Genomic DNA, 18228 nt, shown 5'->3' with positions numbered 1-18228 from the left:
CATTAGTTGTTTATAGTTCCACCCTTCAGCTCCACTCAACGTCTTATCTCTTAACACCATCCAGTTTTGATTTCCCTTTGCCATATATTTTTCAGCTGTGATGTTTCACAAAAGTTCTGAACCTTTCTATGCTCATAGTTTCTACAGATTGTCAATTAAAGATAATTTTTTTTTGCTAAAATATTAGATTCTTGATCGATTGACTATTACTTTTCAAATCACCCAGCAGTGCTATCTGCAGAGTTAGCTCCAGGTGAATGTTGTAATTCTTCAGCCATTCCTGAACCTGCAACCAAAAATCAGCTACATATGGACAGTACCAAAACAAATGATCTAATGATTGTCTCTTCGCAGCAAAATCTGCTGAGATGGTTCTATCCCTATATAAACTCAGCAAAAAAAGAAACGTCCTCTCGCTGTCAACTGCATTGATTTTCAAACTTAACACATGTAAATATTTGTATGAACATAAGATTCAACAACTGAAACATAAACTGAACAAGTTCCACAGACATGTGACTAACAGAAATGGAATAATGTGTCCCTGAACAAAGGGGGGTGGGTCAAAATCAAAAGTAACAGTCAGTATCTGGTGTGGCCACCAGCTGCATCTCCTCATGGACTGGAATTGAGATCCGGGCTCTTCGCTGGCCATGGCAGAACACTGACATTCCTGTCTTACAGGAAATCACGCACAGAACGAGCAGTATGGCTGGTGGCATTGTCATGCTGGAGGGTCATGTCAGGATGAGCCTGCAGGAAGGGTACCACATGAGAGAGGAGGATGTCTTCCCTGTAACGCACAGCGTTGAGATTGCCTGCAATGACAACAAGCTCAGTCCGATGATGTGACACACCGCCCCAGATCCTCCACCTCCAAATCGATCCCGCTCCAGAGTACAGGCCTCGGTGTAACGCTCATTCCGTTGACGATAAACGCGAATCCGACCATCACCCATGGTGAGATAAAACCACGACTCGTCAGTGAAGAGCACTTTTTGCCAGTCCTGTCTGGTCCAGCGACAGTGGGTTTGTGCCCATAGGCGACGTGGTTGCCGGTGATGTCTGGTGAGGACCTGCCTTACTACAACAGGCCTACAAGCTCTTAGTCCAGCCTCTCTCAGCCTATTGCGGACAGTCTGAGCACTGATGGAGGGATTGTGTGTTCCTGGTGTAACTCGGGCAGTTGTTGCCAACCTATACCTGTCCCACAGGTGTGATGTTCGGATGTACCGATCCTGCGCAGGTGTTGTTACACATTGTCTGCCACTGCGAGGACAATCAGCTGTCCGTCCTGTCTCCCTGTCTTAGGCATCTCCCAGTACGGACATTGCAAGTTATTGCCCTGGCCACATCTGCAGTCCTCATGCCTCCTTGCAGCAAGCCTAAGGCACGTTCACGCAGATGAGCAGGGACCCTGGGCATCTTTCTTTTGGTGTTTTTCAGAGTCAGAAGAAAGGCCTCGTGTCCTAAGTTTTCATAACTGTGACCTTAATTGCCTAAGCTGTTAATGACCGTTCCACAGGTTATGGTTCATTGAACAAGCAGTGTTTTAAACCCTTTACAATGAAGATCTGTGAAGTTATATGGATTTTTACAAATTATCTTTGAAAGACATGGTCCTGAAAAAGGGACATTTCTTTTTTTGCTGATATATGGAACATATTGGTTGCAAGAATTTTGTATTATAATTGAAATTGAAAAATTCTAAGTTTTGAATACGGCGTCGTTTTGTGTATCAGTTCATAAACCATCTGCCATGGAATCGGTACAATTGTCTTTAACCAATTTTGGTCTTTACAGTTTTTGTCGATTGCTTACACACTAGAAGTGAATGCTTTGACAAAAGCATCAAAACCTTAACTTTTGTAACCATGCCTTAAACAAAGGCACCAAAAGTACAAACACATTTTCTGCTTTGCACTTTGTTTGCAATTAAGCAACACACTTTACATTAGACACTTTGTTCAAGAATAAAATCTCTTGCAATCATTGGGAAAACATACCTGAAATTGGCAACACCCACACACAAAAACACATACTGTAATTGAACACCAATTAGTCTGAGCCTTAGCACTACAAATAAACCGCAGGTAAGCTCACCTCTTTGGTGAGAAATTTGCAAACATGGAGGCAGTGAGAGTAAGAGTGAGAGGTAGAGAAAGGAGTAGGATGATGACGAGGACAAGAACAAAGAAGGGGACCAGGCAATAGACAGAGACATATTTCCGACGACATTAGGGCCGCTTTGGTGGACCATGTCATAAATCATGCCCTGACGATGAGGGAGGCAGAGAGTCCAGCCCAACCTGAGTCGCTACACGGTAGCATCCATAATACGGACATTTAGACTGGAGAACAGGTATGTCTTCAACTTTCTACACTAGACTGTACATATGTAATTGTTGCACATCATTCTGCATCACAGTACAATACAATGTAGTCCTACAATATTAGGTCTATGCTCCTCAGTGAACAAAAAAAATAAGTATAGTGCTGTGAAGTACATGTAATACACTTTTGATGTTACTGTGTACAGTATGTAAAAAAGAACCTAACCAATGACATTCTTGTATTTTCTACAGAACTGCCAGACGACCTCCTGAGGGTGGAAGGCAACGTCTGTTCACCCATCAACAGGAACTGGCCATTGTCAATCTAGTGTTGGCAAACACCATCCGCCTACATCAACTACGAGGGTAAATCATTACCGATCCCACAACATTCCATAATATCAACCGTGTCAATATGTCGACACTGTCGCATCTTGGGTCAACACCAACTTACGATGAAGCAGCTGTACAGGGTTCCATTTGAGAGGAACAGTTTCATTTTGACATACAAGTGAGATGTTTATCTCAAAGTGTTGCGTCTTATTTAACTTGTGTGTAGAGTTAACACAATGAGACAAATTCCGCAACAAGTGTGTAAGCAATCGCAAAAAACGAATGCAGGGCCAACAGACAAGTTCCTTACTTCTTCCCCCTTCCACTTGCCTCTTCCATTTTTGCGGTAATGCTGCCCATTAGTTGTGTGTGTTTGTAGAAATACAAATGACAGCTAAAAAAGCATCAGTTTCACAATATTATTTAATTACAGTCCCTGCCACTAAAGAATCACTGTTGCACATAAGTTACATTTACTTCAAACTTCCAGTTAGTTTTCCCCCTAGTACCCCCCCCAAAAGCAATTGTATTATACAAAAATGCAATCCAATTTTCACACAGTGAATTCTTTAACAAAAGAAAAATGGTATAACAGCTACATCCACATTGGAAAAATATTCTAAACATTCCTTAAGGGAGTATAATATAAAAACAAACATTTTCTTCATCATGTTGAAGTTAAACATGTACCTTAATTTAATTAAGCAAATTCTTACAAGAAAACTTGGGTAGTAGTAATCAAAAGCAATTACATTTCCCAAACCAATTACATGTCCCAATTACAGTTCCCAAACCAATGAGTATGTTCAGCGTGAACAAGAGAAAGAGAAAACGAAAGGAAGCGGTCTCTCCCATTGGGACATGGCCACTCACATGGAAATCAACTCCCAATAATACCCATTGCCTGTCAGTGTGTGAGGTGTTACAATGTGGGTTAATGTTACATTTCATATTCACTTAAAAGTTAAGTGATCCTGTGCTACTTGTTTGCAGCGGTGGCAACAATTAAGCAGAGGTGGGCCACCGCTTTGTAATGAATATAGGGGGAACACTGATAGGATTGCTAATAAGGACAACTACGTCCAAAGAAGTAATTAATTCCGCAGTATTTAGTAAAAACTCAATGAATAACTGAAGACATTTCCTGGACAAGAAAGTAACATTCTTGGAAAATAATTCAGTTACTCGTGTTGTCTTGGTGTATGGCTATCCTACTATCAAATGTTACTGCGTTTACCCAATACGAGTCAATCATCACACACACACACTTCATTTAAATTAGGAAGCATAAAATAAGACTACCGGGATCTTCTCTCCACAACTTCAAAAAACAGACAACCTTCTAGAAGGGTTGGAAAAATAAAAGCCCCTTGGAAATGGCAGATGTCTTTCCTCTAAATCAAACACAGACCATGCTACGACAGCCCAAACTATTTTCTTGGTTTGTATGAAAGACACAAAATGGCTATGTAAACAAACAGGTGAGTTTCCCGGTATCAATGGATCTTTAATATTAACTTGCGTTGCAGTTTTACAAGTGTAGATTCTGGCACTGAACTCCTTTGTCTCAAAGGATAAGCGGTTCCCCGGCTCTGCATTGGCAAATCAGCTGATTGACTCATCTTTGCACAGCTGATTTGTAGAGACCATTTAATATAAATGCTGACTCTTGAAGGAGTTTAATTAACAGCTGCAAGTTGATGGATGTACTGTATAGACAAGCCTGTAGGTATGCATCTTAAACTTTGAAATAGTCAACCTGCTGGAAAGCTCGTCACATTTCTTAAGCCTCAATCAGTGCGCTCAACAATAGAACGACTGAGAACAGACAGTATTCAAAATATAGCAGTGAAGGTATGGAGTGAAGAGAATTCTCATGCAGACACATTAAAAGGATACATTTTCCCACCAATTTTTTCTAAAGAAGTGAATACTTCAAAATGAAAACGTACATTTATAAGGACATATTTGAACATACATGTTTAAGTTTTAATATTATATTAATTTGCACTGGTGCAAAATGTTCACCTTTTTTCAAACACTTAAATATGAAAAAATTATTGAGCAACAGACAGGGCTTTGAACCGCAGTAGTTAACTTAAGAGGTAATTCACTTTCCCAGTGCGGGCAATGGCAGTTCCTTCTGGTTAATACCTCTGATCGAAAGCAGTTCTTAGAAACCACAGCATATTAAAGGGACAAACTCCACCACTTTTCAACCTCATTTTCATTATCTCCAGCACAATACCATTGTCAACATATGTGTAAACGGTGCATTTCTACGTTTTGTTGAAAAATTTAAAAAAGTTACATTCTACCCGATGACATCAAAAGCTACATTTTAAAAACAGTGATTTTCAAACACTATGCGATTTGCGGTGACACGGGGACCATGAAAATACCCTCCCTTGGGCTATAAACTCATTGCCGGTTTTGAAAATCAATGTTTTTTTTGTTGTTTTTTTAAAACTTATAATCCTACTCTGTGATGTCCCAGAGAAGCATTTTTTTAGGACCTTTGTCATTTTAACCACAGGTCATAGAAACGTGCTGTTTTCACATATGTAGACACTGGTTTGGTGATGATCAATGACGTTGAAAAGTGGCGGAATTTCCCTTTAAGAAGTAGCCTAACCCATGAAGCATGGCAATATAACAAACCATTTCAAAGTGTTACATTCTTTTGAACCTTCCCCAAATTCTGTCTCTACAATGCATTACAGCAAGGCTTTTGTATCCAATCTTTACGATTGTTCAAAGGTCAATAGCGCTTTCCCAAGCAATCGTAACACCAAAAACAACAATAGTATAATAATGTTACATAGCGATTACGGTATACATTTTTTTTTAAAGAGGTCCCACCAAAATTGGTGTTTTTAAGATGTCTCGAGAGACCAGTTTATATTGGTCTACAAAATAGTAACAAACACATCAAATAAAAGAGGTGAATAACTGAATAAATGTACAAAGAACGTACATTATTAGTCCAATTCCTCAATACGGAGTCAAGTCATGGTAAAGCTGTACGTTGACCCACGTTCAGAGTGATCCCACAAGTTGGTAAATTAGCATCCCCTAGCGGCTAACACACCGACAACTCTCAACCAGGTCCTCAGAGGACTTTGACGTTCTCTGTAAAAAGGTGTCTGCACACCTTCAAGACAAAAGTGTGCATTATTAATCCACATTCAGAGAGCAATGACTCAGCCGTTTATGAGACATGTTGTCTTGATGATGACGCTGATGGAGGAACATACAGCATGTCCAAATACATCAAGCCGTCTGATACAGCCGTAAGTCCAAATGCAATTGGAAGGATTGTTGGAGTTGATTTTTACTGAATGGTTTGACAGATATTTGTAAGCACTGCTCTTCAGAGAACAGAAGTGACGCTCCTGGCATTTATTCAGGCTTAGTAGTACCAGTGTATTCTTGGTACGTCTCAGGGCTGTCAAAGCCACAGAGGTCAAACAGGTCAGTATGATTTAGACCTAATTGAGCACATACATGATCAGTGTTTCCCCAATGATTTTTTTGCGCAGTTGTGTCAAAGTTGGGGGGGGGGGGCAATGGTATGGGACGGTCTACGACCAACTGTTGAGGCCGTCCTCTTGGTCACAGAGATAAAAATTGTATGTTTTAACGCAAATTTCCTGCAATACTACACATTTTGGCATGGGCGGGGGGAGAAAATCATACTATTTTCAAAGCTAGTTTCCTGCAATACTACACATTTTGCCATGGCTTATGCCGTGTTAAATTAACATAGGGGAAACACTGCATGATACACATATAATTATCTTGTGATTACACCAAATGGTTGTCACTGACCACAATTTCTCCAGACATTTAAATATTTTTGTCTGTGTATGTACACAGCATAGTTGACTGCAGTTCTGTTCAGCCCCCAAACTACAGGTGCACATTTTGCACAATGATACATACTTTCTCTTTTCCTATGAACTTCTATAACTACTACAACAACCACCATAATTTAGCCACCACGATGGCTCTACACTACGACGCAATTCATTTCCCACTATGACAATAGTTTGAAGTCACATTCGTGCCAAAAACCCGATGACACAGAGGCCACTAAAGCGAGATAACGTAGTTATCGATAACAAACATGCATGATGCCATGCCAAATTATCATAATGATTCGCGAAGGGATTGTGTCATCATCTCCTTGAAAATCTGTTTGAATTAATACGATGAGGTATGAAGGGACCATTGGTTGTGGTTAGCATGAAGAGTAACACAAACCGCATTGAGTCGTCTACATTATGGTCTGATTAACAGTCATTTTCCATGATATTGCTAGCTAGAATGCCAACAAACAAATCTAATGCTCTGAAATGAGTACAGAAAACGGTTAAAACGAGTGAATGCTCAAAAAGACAGCAACCTTCGAGGTCCAATGAATATTTCAATGTCATGTGCACAGAACTTCTATAGGAGAAAAATGGACTTAAGTCAATGTCATTGTCTGGCTTTGCAAAAAGCCAATGCAGTATAGGTTATGCACATACAGTGTAAGCTGTTTCACATCTCAAATAAAAAATCTCAAAAAGTGAGATGTAACTAAAAACATGTATAACATACTTAAATATTTCCACAAAGACAAAGACTTGATTAAAACAAGTGTGACTATTCCAGTCGTTGGATATCTTGTGAATTCAAATGGAATATCCCAGCCATCATTTCACAATGAAACTTAAATACATTCTGTGAATGTATGTACAGCAAGCAAACTTGTTGTTCTTAATTTCATAGTCTGCGTGTATCTGATAGTAACATTATCCGTATTACTTTTATTTATTGTTAGTTAAGTTTTGTTTTTTTAGGGATACATTAGCGGTGAATACCATTCAGTGCCAAGTAGTTAACTAAAGATGTTGAATTACTTGAAATAAATGCAATAACTGGTTAGTACTATTTAATATATTTCTACTGCCGAAATAGGATTGTAAGAGAAGTGTAACCGACAACACAATAAGGTGACGCTAGTGTCAAACGTGACTGCACTATTCCAAATACTTCAATATTTAGAAATATCAATTCAGATTGCAACATCAATGCACATTATCCAACTGTAAAACTGCTGCACTTTGAATTTGTTCATATTTTGGAAAAAACACTTGGCAAAAACACTTTGGCAGCGTCAAAATGTCACTTTGTCTCCTCCCACCCTGCTGAGGTGGTTCTGCGGTTGTTTATCCAGTGATACTAACTGCTTAGCTAACTCTAGCTCTGCCATAGCCCAGTTCAGTGGCCTGTCCCCACCTACGCACTAACCCCCATCCAGAAATGATTAACCTCTCCAGGAAAACAACAGAAACCCTTTTACTAGAGCAACTTCTTGGAAGTTAAAATAAAAACGACACAAATGTTCGCTGCGGTTGCTGAAAAAGGTGATCAGAGTGGAGATGAGGAGGAACTGAAGTAGGAATTTCACCTTTCCTGTCATTCACCGTGTTATGGGTATGTGAGATAGCATACCGTGTCACAATGATGGAAGTGAACCTCCACCCAATCTTTAAAAAAAAAATTTTACTAGGAAGTATACAGTAGATTGTTTTTATTCATCAGAGTGTCTGTTTTAACCCTGCTCTGTACATGATCAACTCTATTATGGCCTTAGGGCGCAGCCATGGCTATCAACGACTACACATTCTTAAAACAGAATGCGGGTTGTAAGTTTTACCTTTCAATGTTATATCCATCCTCAGGATGAAAATACATATGAATAAATACATATCCTCAGTACAAACAATCCTTAAAGTTATGAAAGTGCAAAATATACGCTTTGTAGATCAATGTCTCAAATTCTAGCCATGGTTAATGTCCGGCTTCGTTCCTCTGTTTCTTTTTACTCCATCTTCCCATCTCTGGCCACCCAATCAACAGCAGACGAATGCTTGACACGTGACTCCCTCCCACCCAATCCCTCGCTGCATAAAAGAAAAGAAAAACCGCTTGAATGCCAAGCCTAAATGTACACTGAGTATACCAAACTTTAGGAACACCTTCCTGATATTGAGTTGCACCCGGTTAAGCCCTCAGAACACCTTCAAATCGTCCAGGGACGGACTCTACAAGGTGTCGAAAGCGTTCCACAGGGATGCTGGCCCATGTTGACTCTAATGCTTCCCACTGTTGTGTCAAGTTGGCTGGATGTCCTTTGGGTGTTGGACCATTCTTGATACACACGGGAAAATGTTGAGCGTGAAAAACCCAGCAGCTGTGCAGTTTTTTGACATAAACCGGTGCGCCTGGCACCTACTACCATACCCTGTTCAAAGGCACATATTTTGTCTTGCCCATTCACCCTCTGAATGTCACACATACACAATCCATGTCTCAATTGTCTCAAGGCTTAAAAATCCTTCTTTAACCCACCTCCTCCCCTTCAGCTAAACTGATTGAAGTGGATTTAAGAAGTGACATCAATAAGGGATCATGGCTTGTCATGATCATGTCATGGAAAGAGCAGGTGTTCTTAATGTTTGTGTACTCAGTGCATATCCTTTTCCCTTTTCACATCAGCCCCATCCCAAAGCATGGGTGGCAGAGGCTGTAGTAAATCTCCTTTTCCAGAGTCTGAAGGTGGTTGTGAGGGGGGATATCAAAAGAGGTCCAGGCCACTGAACTAACAACTGGACGCAGGGACGCCTTTGCCTTGTCTAGTTTGTTACAGTTTCAACTAAATCTCAATACTTCCCAGTTGAAAAGTGATAACTCTATGCCTTCAAGAGGCCAAAGTCATCTTCAATTTGTAGTGTCTTGGCTTTATAAAACTTATTCACAGCCAGTTGCCAACAAGTATTGTTTCTATGAAATGGAGAGCTTTTGACCAGATGTAAAAGTGCTCCTTCAACAGAGCACCAAGTATGAAATCTTCAAGTGGCAAGAGTGAAACTTAACGAAACGCTCTACAAAACACGGTCTGCGAATAACATTGCAACTCAGCTACAAGAACTTACAATTAATTCCAAATAGAAAGTCTGCATTTTAGAACTTGTATGTACGCTAAGCACGAAGATTGTTGTAGGGATGCTACTAAAAATGTAGCACATTGTGAAGCTAACGACTGAGATGTTATGTCAATGCGATTATGGGGGCCTTGTCTATTTGAAACCAAGGAGCTGGCCTCGTCTTTATATTCTTCTTCTGATCAGTATTGGGTTCACCTCGGAGTTCATGGAGCATAAATCTCAAAACCCTTGGTTTCCAAGGCAGTGAGAGATTGTATATGACAAAACAACATTCATCCACAGAATAACAAAATGAAAAAATGAAAAAAAAATATCAAATTCACGGCAGATACTGCTTAGTTGTAGACAAACTAAAGTTGCGAGTGTGCAATTTGTGTTGTATCAAATGAAGCGCCGTTGTCTATGCAGGCACTACGTCCACATTTGCATATCAGTGGCTTTTTCAGTTACTTAAGATATTAATAGCCCTTATATCCCAAATCCCTGTAAGAAACCTACAACGGTCTCTCACCATTGTAAGCGAGGAGAGAGACTGCGCCTCTCTCCAAATGTTTCGTGATGGGAGTTAAAATGCTCTTAGTGGCTTCAACCAGATCTTGCAAATGTGGATTTAGGTAGAGCATACCAGACAGTTTGGAGGACCTGGTTGTGTGTTCCACTCAAAATGGTGGAAAGGTTTAAGCGTTCAGAGGATGAGGGGTTCCCCAAGGCTCTGTGTGGATAATTGACTGGTTGGTTGTAGCAGTGGTTGTAGTACCAGACTCCAGTTGTGTGGCTAGGAACACGGGTGGATCGCGATGTTCTCCTGTCGGTCAGTTCCCCCGGTGGTGGGGAGGTCTGAGGACAGGCTGAGGGATGAGGTCTTGCTGGTCAGGCAGGACAAAACGCTGCTGGCCACACTGCCATCCAGCAGCACACAACTGGAACCGTTACAGCCCTCACTGCAGAGAATAAAAGGTCAGAGAGAAACAGAAAGAAACAGAAAACATTATGAACCAAACATTTTGTATTATTGTACAGTACCAGTCAAAGGTTTGGACACACCTACTCATTCAAAAGGTTTTTATTTTTACTATTTTCTACATTGTAGAATAATAGCGAAGACATCAAAACTATGAAATAACACATATGGAATCATGTAGTAACCAAAAAATGTGTTAAACAAATCTAAATATTTTATATTTGAGATTCTTCAAAGTAGCCACCCTTTGCCTTGATGACAGCTTTGCACACTCTTGGCATTCTCTCAACCAGCTTCATGAATGGAATGAAGAAAAACCCTTGAATGAGAAGGCTAAAACTTTTGACTGGTTGTGTCTGTGCAGCAAAGCTCCCCAACCTGACAGAGCTTGAGAGGATGTGCAGAGAAGAATGGGAGAAACTCCCCAAATACAGGTGTGCCAAACTTGTCATACCCAAAATAAAAAAAATAAAAACAGTTTTTGCCTTGTCATTATGGGGTATTGTGTGTAGATTGATGAGGGGAAAAAAAATATTTAATCCATTTGAGAATAAGGCTGTAACCTAACAAAATGAGCGGGGGGGGGGGAAAATCAAGGGGTCTGAATACTTTCTGAATGCACTGTATGCTTCCATTCATTTTTGGTAACAGGGACCTTCAGACGAGTCTTGTGGGAGTCCTAGAGCAAAACAACCGACATGTACTGTACGTGTTTGTGAGAGACTCACTTTTCCACAGAGCGGTCATATATTCGTGTGTAGCCCAAATTGTTCTGACGCTACAGACAGAAGTTGGCAGACCGGCAGAGAACACCATCGTGTTTGTGAGAGTCTCACCTTTCCACAGAGGGGTCATAATAGTTTAGGCCAAACCGTTCAAATGCTACAGACGTTTTTGTGAGAAGACGGACTTTCGGGATGTCTCATGGTCTGACAAACACCGCTCTAGCTCGGCCACCTTTCACTGCAGATGCGGAAGTGCGACATTGGCGGATGCGATGGATTGAGACACATCCAATGCAAAAAACTGGTTCTAGCTTAAACTGACGGATTTTGATGGGGATTTTTTATTATTATTATGCTAATTAGATTTCAGTGGGGCCCCGGAAATCAACTCTAGGGGGTTACGGGAGATTTATGGGGCCAACTAAACGGTTCCTTACAGCACAGCAGTTGAAATAAACTACTACTAGTCTCCCAATGTGCGGTTTACCTGAGAACCAACGAGTGCTCCTCTCTCTGCATTTTGTTCTCAGTGGGCTTCAGCTTGTATGCCCCGCTCCCATCATGAGACACATGGTTCTCCTGCAAGGGGACAATGGCACCACTGTCAGTTCACCACAATAGTGACTGGGAGACTGAAAGCTTGTACGTTTTGGAGTCTACATCAATATTGTCTTGGTAGAAAAGCTTTGAGGCTGCACCTGTTCGGCTCGCTTGTGTTTCACTCTTTGTCTTATAAGTGGGATAGCAGTAGGTGACATTAGCCCAGGGCTCCTACTGCCCTGCTCCTGTTCGCAAAGCCTTTTTAGAGATCAAAGCCCTCTCCTGCTTCAGTCTGTCGCTCTTTCTATCTATATTTGGCCATCTCTGTGCCCCCTTCTCTCTCTCACCAGGGCTATCTGGCGAGTCCTCTTGCCGATCTCCCTCTCCACATGGTGGAGCTCCAGGCTCAGCTGTTGGCTGGAGACGCTCCCCGACGACCACTCCCCCGGGCTGGGCTGGGCCGCCTGGGCAGTCTGCTTGTTGATCTGCCGATTGACCTGCTGGAGTTCCATCGTCAGCTGCTCCCTCTCCTGGACTGGCCTTTCACTGAGGTGGGCCTGAGGGGGCTGGGTGTACGGGGCAACACCCCATCCTGCACCGTTCCCATAGGGGTAGTCCGCTGTGGTGGACAACAAGAGCAGGTCAGACACTGACGAAATGGAGTAAACAGAGCAAAAAGCCTAAAAGGTGTGTATGTGTTCTCCCTGTACCTGTTGCAGCAGTGTGTTTGGGGCTGTTGGTCCCCTGTGAGGGGGTCACGGCCTGCCCTGGCCCGGCCATCTGGTAACCCGTCTTGGGGGTGCGGGAGATCACCCCGAAGCGCGACACGGTGGGCAGGGAGCCGAAGGGGATGATAGGGTCGTCGTCTCTGGCCTCGGCCGACCTGCGCTGCTCTGGACCTTTCCCCTCAGTGTTCTACAAAACCCAGAGAGTTATTATGGTAACATTATAAGATGTTGCATAAAGAAAGTACAGACCCACTCCACTGAAACTGGAAAGTCACAGCACTATTTCTATAAGTGACCTTTGATCAGTCAACAAGGACAACCAATAGAATAGTAAAACGCAAGATAACCATCTGTCCAACAACAAAAATGAAACATGACATTTTGGCCCTATTACAAGAGATGAGCTTTTGGAAAATGTTTTGAGCTTGGTCGAGCTTAAGATATTCAGATCTTTAAAAAGTGGTCAAGCTTTACACCAAAACAAACAGAATGAGATTAGATATTGATTGATGACTCACCATCCTCTCCATGCTGTCTTTAGACTTCCCCTCCTTGCTGCCAATGTAGGAGCCAATGGTGTCACATGACCAAGGAGAGTACTGGCTAGCGTAGTCTGGCTCACGGTACTTTGCAAACACTTGGGAGTTCTCCATGTACTGCTGTTGCTGACACACACAAACACACATTATTATTAGCTAACTCTTCCTTTAAGTGACTAACTGCTGCGGTAGTACGTGGGGCGAGATGCCACTGCGTACTACCATAGAAACACTAGACGAGTGTAGCCTCTTACCTCCTGTGTGTAGTTGGACTCGTAGGTGTGTGGCAGCGTGGGCGAGGGGGCAAAGGGTGGGGGAGTGACCTGCTTCCTGTCCTCCAACTGGGCCATGATCTCCTGGCGTCGGCGGTGCAGGTAGTCCAGAGTGGGAGTGGGCTGGGGCCGACTGTAATCCTCCTGTACAACAGTACATGTGGACACCTTTACTGTAGTGCACTTTTTGCAGCATTGGAAATACATTTTTTGCAGCGGATTTATCCTGGACTCTTATGATACATTCTTGACACTCCCGATATGTAAAATATATAAATATGTGTTTTATTACGCACGCAAGACTGTATGCTAAATGGCATATCTTGTGATAATCGGCTGAGTCATGTCATTACTCAATCTGGATAACGCTGATGACTAAACTCCTAAAAAGTAATTGCATAGGTGTTTAGAGTTATGGATATTGTGATTTATAAAGAGCCTAGTACTGCAGACGTGTGCTTACCCGTGTGGCGTAGGGCCTCATGTGGCCGGGGTGGGGGCCAGTGGGCTGGTAACCTTCGGGAGGGTATCTTTCTCTGGAGGCCTCGTCCGCAGGCATGGAGGAGGGTTCCTCCCGGTGGGGATAGGTTTGTGGTGGTGGCGGCGGGTAGGAGGGGTGTCGACGGCCGTCGTAATGAGGGGGAGGTGGGTACCCATGGGGGTTGGCGTTGGAGAAGTGGGGACCCGAGGGCTGGGGGGGAGGGGGACACTCGTGCTCCTGTGGGTAGGTGCCGGGGTAGGGGGAATCTGGGTAGGTGGGCGTGGCCGGGTCGTTAGGGGGAGGGAGGTTCCGAACGTAGCGGGGCTGGGGAAGGTACTGGGAGGTCTGGTAGGGGTAGGAGGGGTTACCTGATAGGACACAGAAGAGCGTGGCAACAGGATTGGTATTAGATAAGCACAATAGAACCACACTGGGAGATTTACAAGTCTAATTGATCCAAGAGAGAAACACTTCCTTTCATCAGCAGACGCGTCATAAGCTTGAGATACATAGGAAATCACAGGAAAAAGAGTGGTCTGTTCTGCCTTACCTGGGGGGTACTGGGTGGACTCGTACTGCATGGCTGATGGTGGTGCCCTGGGCTCAGGGGGGTAGAAATGTTCACCCTGCTGTGAGGGATACATGGGGGGCCCCCTGGGCACTGGCTTGTGCATGGCCAGGTGGTCCACTGCCATCCTGGGGTAGGCCATGGACCGATTGGGCACGGGATCCAGTCTGGAAAAGACAGAGAATTTCAGTGTGTGTGTGAGTACGTGTAACAGACGCTGTGTGTGTCCATCTACTCACAAGTCAGGGGGAGAGCCAGGGGCACTGTGGCTTCCCTGGGACTGGGGCTTCCGCATAATGGGCTCATAAGAGGGGTCGGCACCGCGGGAGATGAGCTGGGGCAGGGCGGAGCCTGTGACTGATGCCACCATGCCATTGGTCAGGCCCTTGTGGGCCAGCCCCTCCATCATCCCCACCTCCTCGGGCAATAGGCCTACCTCGTTGAGCTGCGTCAAGGATAGGCTGAGGGGCCGTCGGGCAGCCAGACGCTTGTTCATCTTACGATACCTTCAGAAAGAAGGAGAAATATGTGGTTAGTGAAAGAGGTTGACACCTGTGTCTGGCCTAATGATTGTTATCACACTATCAGAGCGGATCTGTGCAATGAACAATTGACATCAATACAAAATTCAAAGTTGAAAATCTGCCCAACGATCCCCATTGGGAGTGGCTCACGGTGGAATACTCACTTCTCTAGCTCGTCCTGAGAGTGGGCAAAGGTGCAGCTGGCTCCTCGAGGACAGCCCCCCTTCTGCTTCATGTCCCGACACATGTACGTCTTGTATTTACTGTGCTGGGGAGGCTGGGGAGGAGCCACCACAAGGGCATGTTAATAATGGAAAATACAAAAGGTGTTATTACTGTTAAGATCACAAACCAGCAGACAGTCATTGACTGCTATTATTAGCTTTAACAAGTATCAATCAATATTCAAACATTGGTCATATGCATTAGGCACCAAACAGAAGAAGAACACTGACAAACAGGAAGGGACTACCTGGAAAAAGAAAAACACTCCTTACGTTTTATGTTGCAAAACATTTCCCGTTGCGTGCCCTAATGAACACGACCCTGGTATTATCAATCATTTCAGCCCTATTCTACTGATATGCTTTGGGGGATTGAGCATCTAGATTCAGACCTGTTGCGTGTCGCTCCCCTTCTTGCTGTGGTTCTGGATGAAGTCCACCAGGCCGTGCACCACCGTTTTCACCGCCACCAAGCCCGTGTCCAGCAGCTCCCACGTGGGGGGTGGGGAGTCTAAGATGGAGGACAAGACGGGGTATTTTTTGGGGTCAAATGCATTATACTTGGAAGAGCACTGGGGACCCGGTCTAATAGGCCCTGTGAAAGTGATGACTTGCTTGCACAGCACAGTGTCGCTTACATTTTAAAAAACGCATACAATTTGGATTCCTTTTACTGATACATAACTTTTAAAGTGAGCGTGTTGAGGGCTTTTCACACTGCCGAGCCAAGCCAAACAAAACTGTACTGAGCGGACAGTGTGTACAGAAATGATCCGGGCCAGCACAGTTTGGTACGGGTCGGAACGATAGTTTGAAAAGGGTATTGATGTACTGTGAATGGACCAACCTGGGCTGGGGTCGATGTTGGCAAGCAGCTCCAGGTGTGGTCGCAGACGGTTCAGGTTGGCCGGGTCGCCTGTCCTCTGCAGGGCGATGGTCAGCTCCTGAACGCTTTGAGCAAACGACGCTGGTGTCTGCAACTGACACACACACAAAATCTCTGTTCAAATACACAGCAACACCACTAGGGCTCACATTTAAGTTACATCAAAATACACACACACTTCCTACGTACCTTGTCGATGATGGACTGCATGTGGGACTTGTGTGACTGGTCCCCGTAGAGCAGAGAGGACCACTGGTCAGGGGCGATGCGGAGGCCGCCCTCCATGGCGATCTGGACAATCTGAGAGTCATGTTCGCGCCGCAGTGCCTCGTATGTCCGGAACTCCTCCTTCAGCTGCATCAGGGACGAGTCCTCGTCTCGCTTGGTCACCTGAAGACACAGGGTGACAGACAGGACATCAGGGTTGTGTTCATTAGGCACCAATATGAAGAAAATGCACCGGTTTTTTTTTTACGGTTTCAGTTGTGTGCCCTAATGCAGTAGGCCCTGTAGAGGAGCTGCACCACGTGGCCTATGCTGGTCTTAGAACCATGTTTAGGTGTATGTTTGTAGGTAGTCAGACCTACCTTAAAGCAGGAGGCCCTGTAGAGGAGCTGCACCACGTGGCCTATGCTGGTCTTAGAGGCCTGGGGGAAGCGTGGCTCTAACCTTTGGACCACAAACAGCACCAAGACCTTCCTGGACAGAGCGGAGCCGTCCTCTAGAGCCAGCAGGACCAGCTTCAGAGCCTCCTCCTGCATCGCTACAACAACACATGCATAATATTTTCACATGCTTCCGATAGCATTCATTTTCTCAGTCGTTCAGGGCAGATGCAATTGAAACACTGTCATTTGGGCCGTGTGTGTGTATGTGAATGAGTGGCTTGCTCGCTATTTTGCCCGCCTGTGCTTGCGCTTCTGTCTGTTTGTTACCTGGGCCGAGAAACTGGCAGCCCCTTGCCCTGACTGCAGCCCACAGGTTGGAGGAGAGCTGCTGGGGGTTCTGGTGCTGCAGAATGAGCTCAGTGACTGTGCGCTCCCCCAGGGACCTGGCCGCCCGCGTGGCCCTTACCCGGCCCTCCTCCTCCACCAACTGACAGTGCACCAGGGTCACCAGCTTCCTCTGCATTGGCCGACTCAGAGAGCTTTGTGCACCGCTGGTGCTCAACCCTACACCCGGAGAGAGAAGAAGAGGAGTGTGAGAGAGCGAGAGAGAGAGAGAGCCTGAGGTTGTATCCATAGCAACTTACAACCAGTGCAACAGTAAGGGAGGAATTGTGAAACAGTTAAATACACGAGGATCAAAGCAAATGGATAAGGATGAAAGGAAAGTGTGAGGCTGTGAGGAGGGGGAGAGAGAAGAAGCACCATTCAATAGACTTGGGCAATACACTGTTTATACCGTATGCCAAGCTATTCCGAAATACAGTGCTGTGAAAAATAATTCTCTAGTTTTGCGTATTTTTTTATACTGAATGCTATCAGATCTTCAACCAAAACCTAATATTAGATAAAGGGAACAGATAACAACAATTACATACTTATTTTATTTATTTCATAAACAAAAGTAATGCAACACCCAATTCCCCTGTGTGAAAAAGTAACTGCCCCCTTACACTCAAAAACTGGCTGTTCCACCTTTAGCTGCAATGACCCTTCCTGTAGTTGTTAAACGCTTCCTGTAGTTGTTAATCAGGCTCTGACGTCTCTTCCATGCAGAACTGCTTTAACTCAGCGACATTTGTGGGCTTTCAAGCATGAACTGCTCGTTTCAAGTCCTGCCACAACATCTCAATTGGGATTAGGTCTGGACTTTGACTAGGCGGTTCTGCATGCAAGAGTGGGCCTTCATTTCTCCACAGCGCTGTGAGAGACTGATCAACAACTACCGGAAATATTTGGTTGCAGTCATTGTAGATACATGTGGGACAACCAGTTAGAGTGTAACGGGGAAATTACTTTTTCCACACAGGGGGATTGGGTGTTGCATAACTTTGTTAATTAAAAGTATACATTATTTTGTTATTTGTAAACTCAGGTTCCCTTTATCCAAGGTCAGGTTTTGGTTGAAGATCTGATAGTATCCAAAATAGAGAATCAGAAAGGAGGCAAAT

The 18228-nt window shown here is 44.0% G+C and overlaps 1 protein-coding gene across 4 annotated transcripts in view; it reads right to left on the bottom strand.

Moving 5' to 3' along the window:
- Window positions 1–3071: 3071 nt before the first annotated feature.
- Window positions 3072–18228, bottom strand: part of LOC139540788 (roquin-1-like) — a 32357-nt gene continuing 17200 nt past the window's right edge. For 2 of the 4 annotated variants that reach the window (XM_071344756.1, XM_071344757.1), the window contains exons 4-18: window positions 17048–17284; window positions 16700–16875; window positions 16302–16502; window positions 16074–16206; window positions 15619–15737; window positions 15167–15279; window positions 14718–14984; window positions 14461–14645; window positions 13893–14278; window positions 13412–13573; window positions 13137–13283; window positions 12601–12805; window positions 12238–12509; window positions 11838–11929; window positions 3072–10605 (exon numbers count right to left, since the gene is read on the bottom strand). In XM_071344756.1, the coding sequence (XP_071200857.1) occupies window positions 10440–10605; window positions 11838–11929; window positions 12238–12509; window positions 12601–12805; window positions 13137–13283; window positions 13412–13573; window positions 13893–14278; window positions 14461–14645; window positions 14718–14984; window positions 15167–15279; window positions 15619–15737; window positions 16074–16206; window positions 16302–16502; window positions 16700–16875; window positions 17048–17284 (2861 nt within the window). In that variant the 3' untranslated portion in view covers window positions 3072–10439. The remainder of the gene's footprint in view (window positions 10606–11837; window positions 11930–12237; window positions 12510–12600; window positions 12806–13136; window positions 13284–13411; window positions 13574–13892; window positions 14279–14460; window positions 14646–14717; window positions 14985–15166; window positions 15280–15618; window positions 15738–16073; window positions 16207–16301; window positions 16503–16699; window positions 16876–17047; window positions 17285–18228) is intronic. The other 2 variants (XM_071344758.1, XM_071344759.1) reach the window with 2 other exon arrangements.

The sequence above is a fragment of the Salvelinus alpinus genome, chromosome 16, assembly GCF_045679555.1.
Source record: "Salvelinus alpinus chromosome 16, SLU_Salpinus.1, whole genome shotgun sequence".
NCBI lineage: Eukaryota > Metazoa > Chordata > Actinopteri > Salmoniformes > Salmonidae > Salvelinus > Salvelinus alpinus.
The sequence above is the reverse complement of the archived record's forward strand: the minus strand, read 5'-3'. Positions and strand labels throughout refer to the sequence as shown.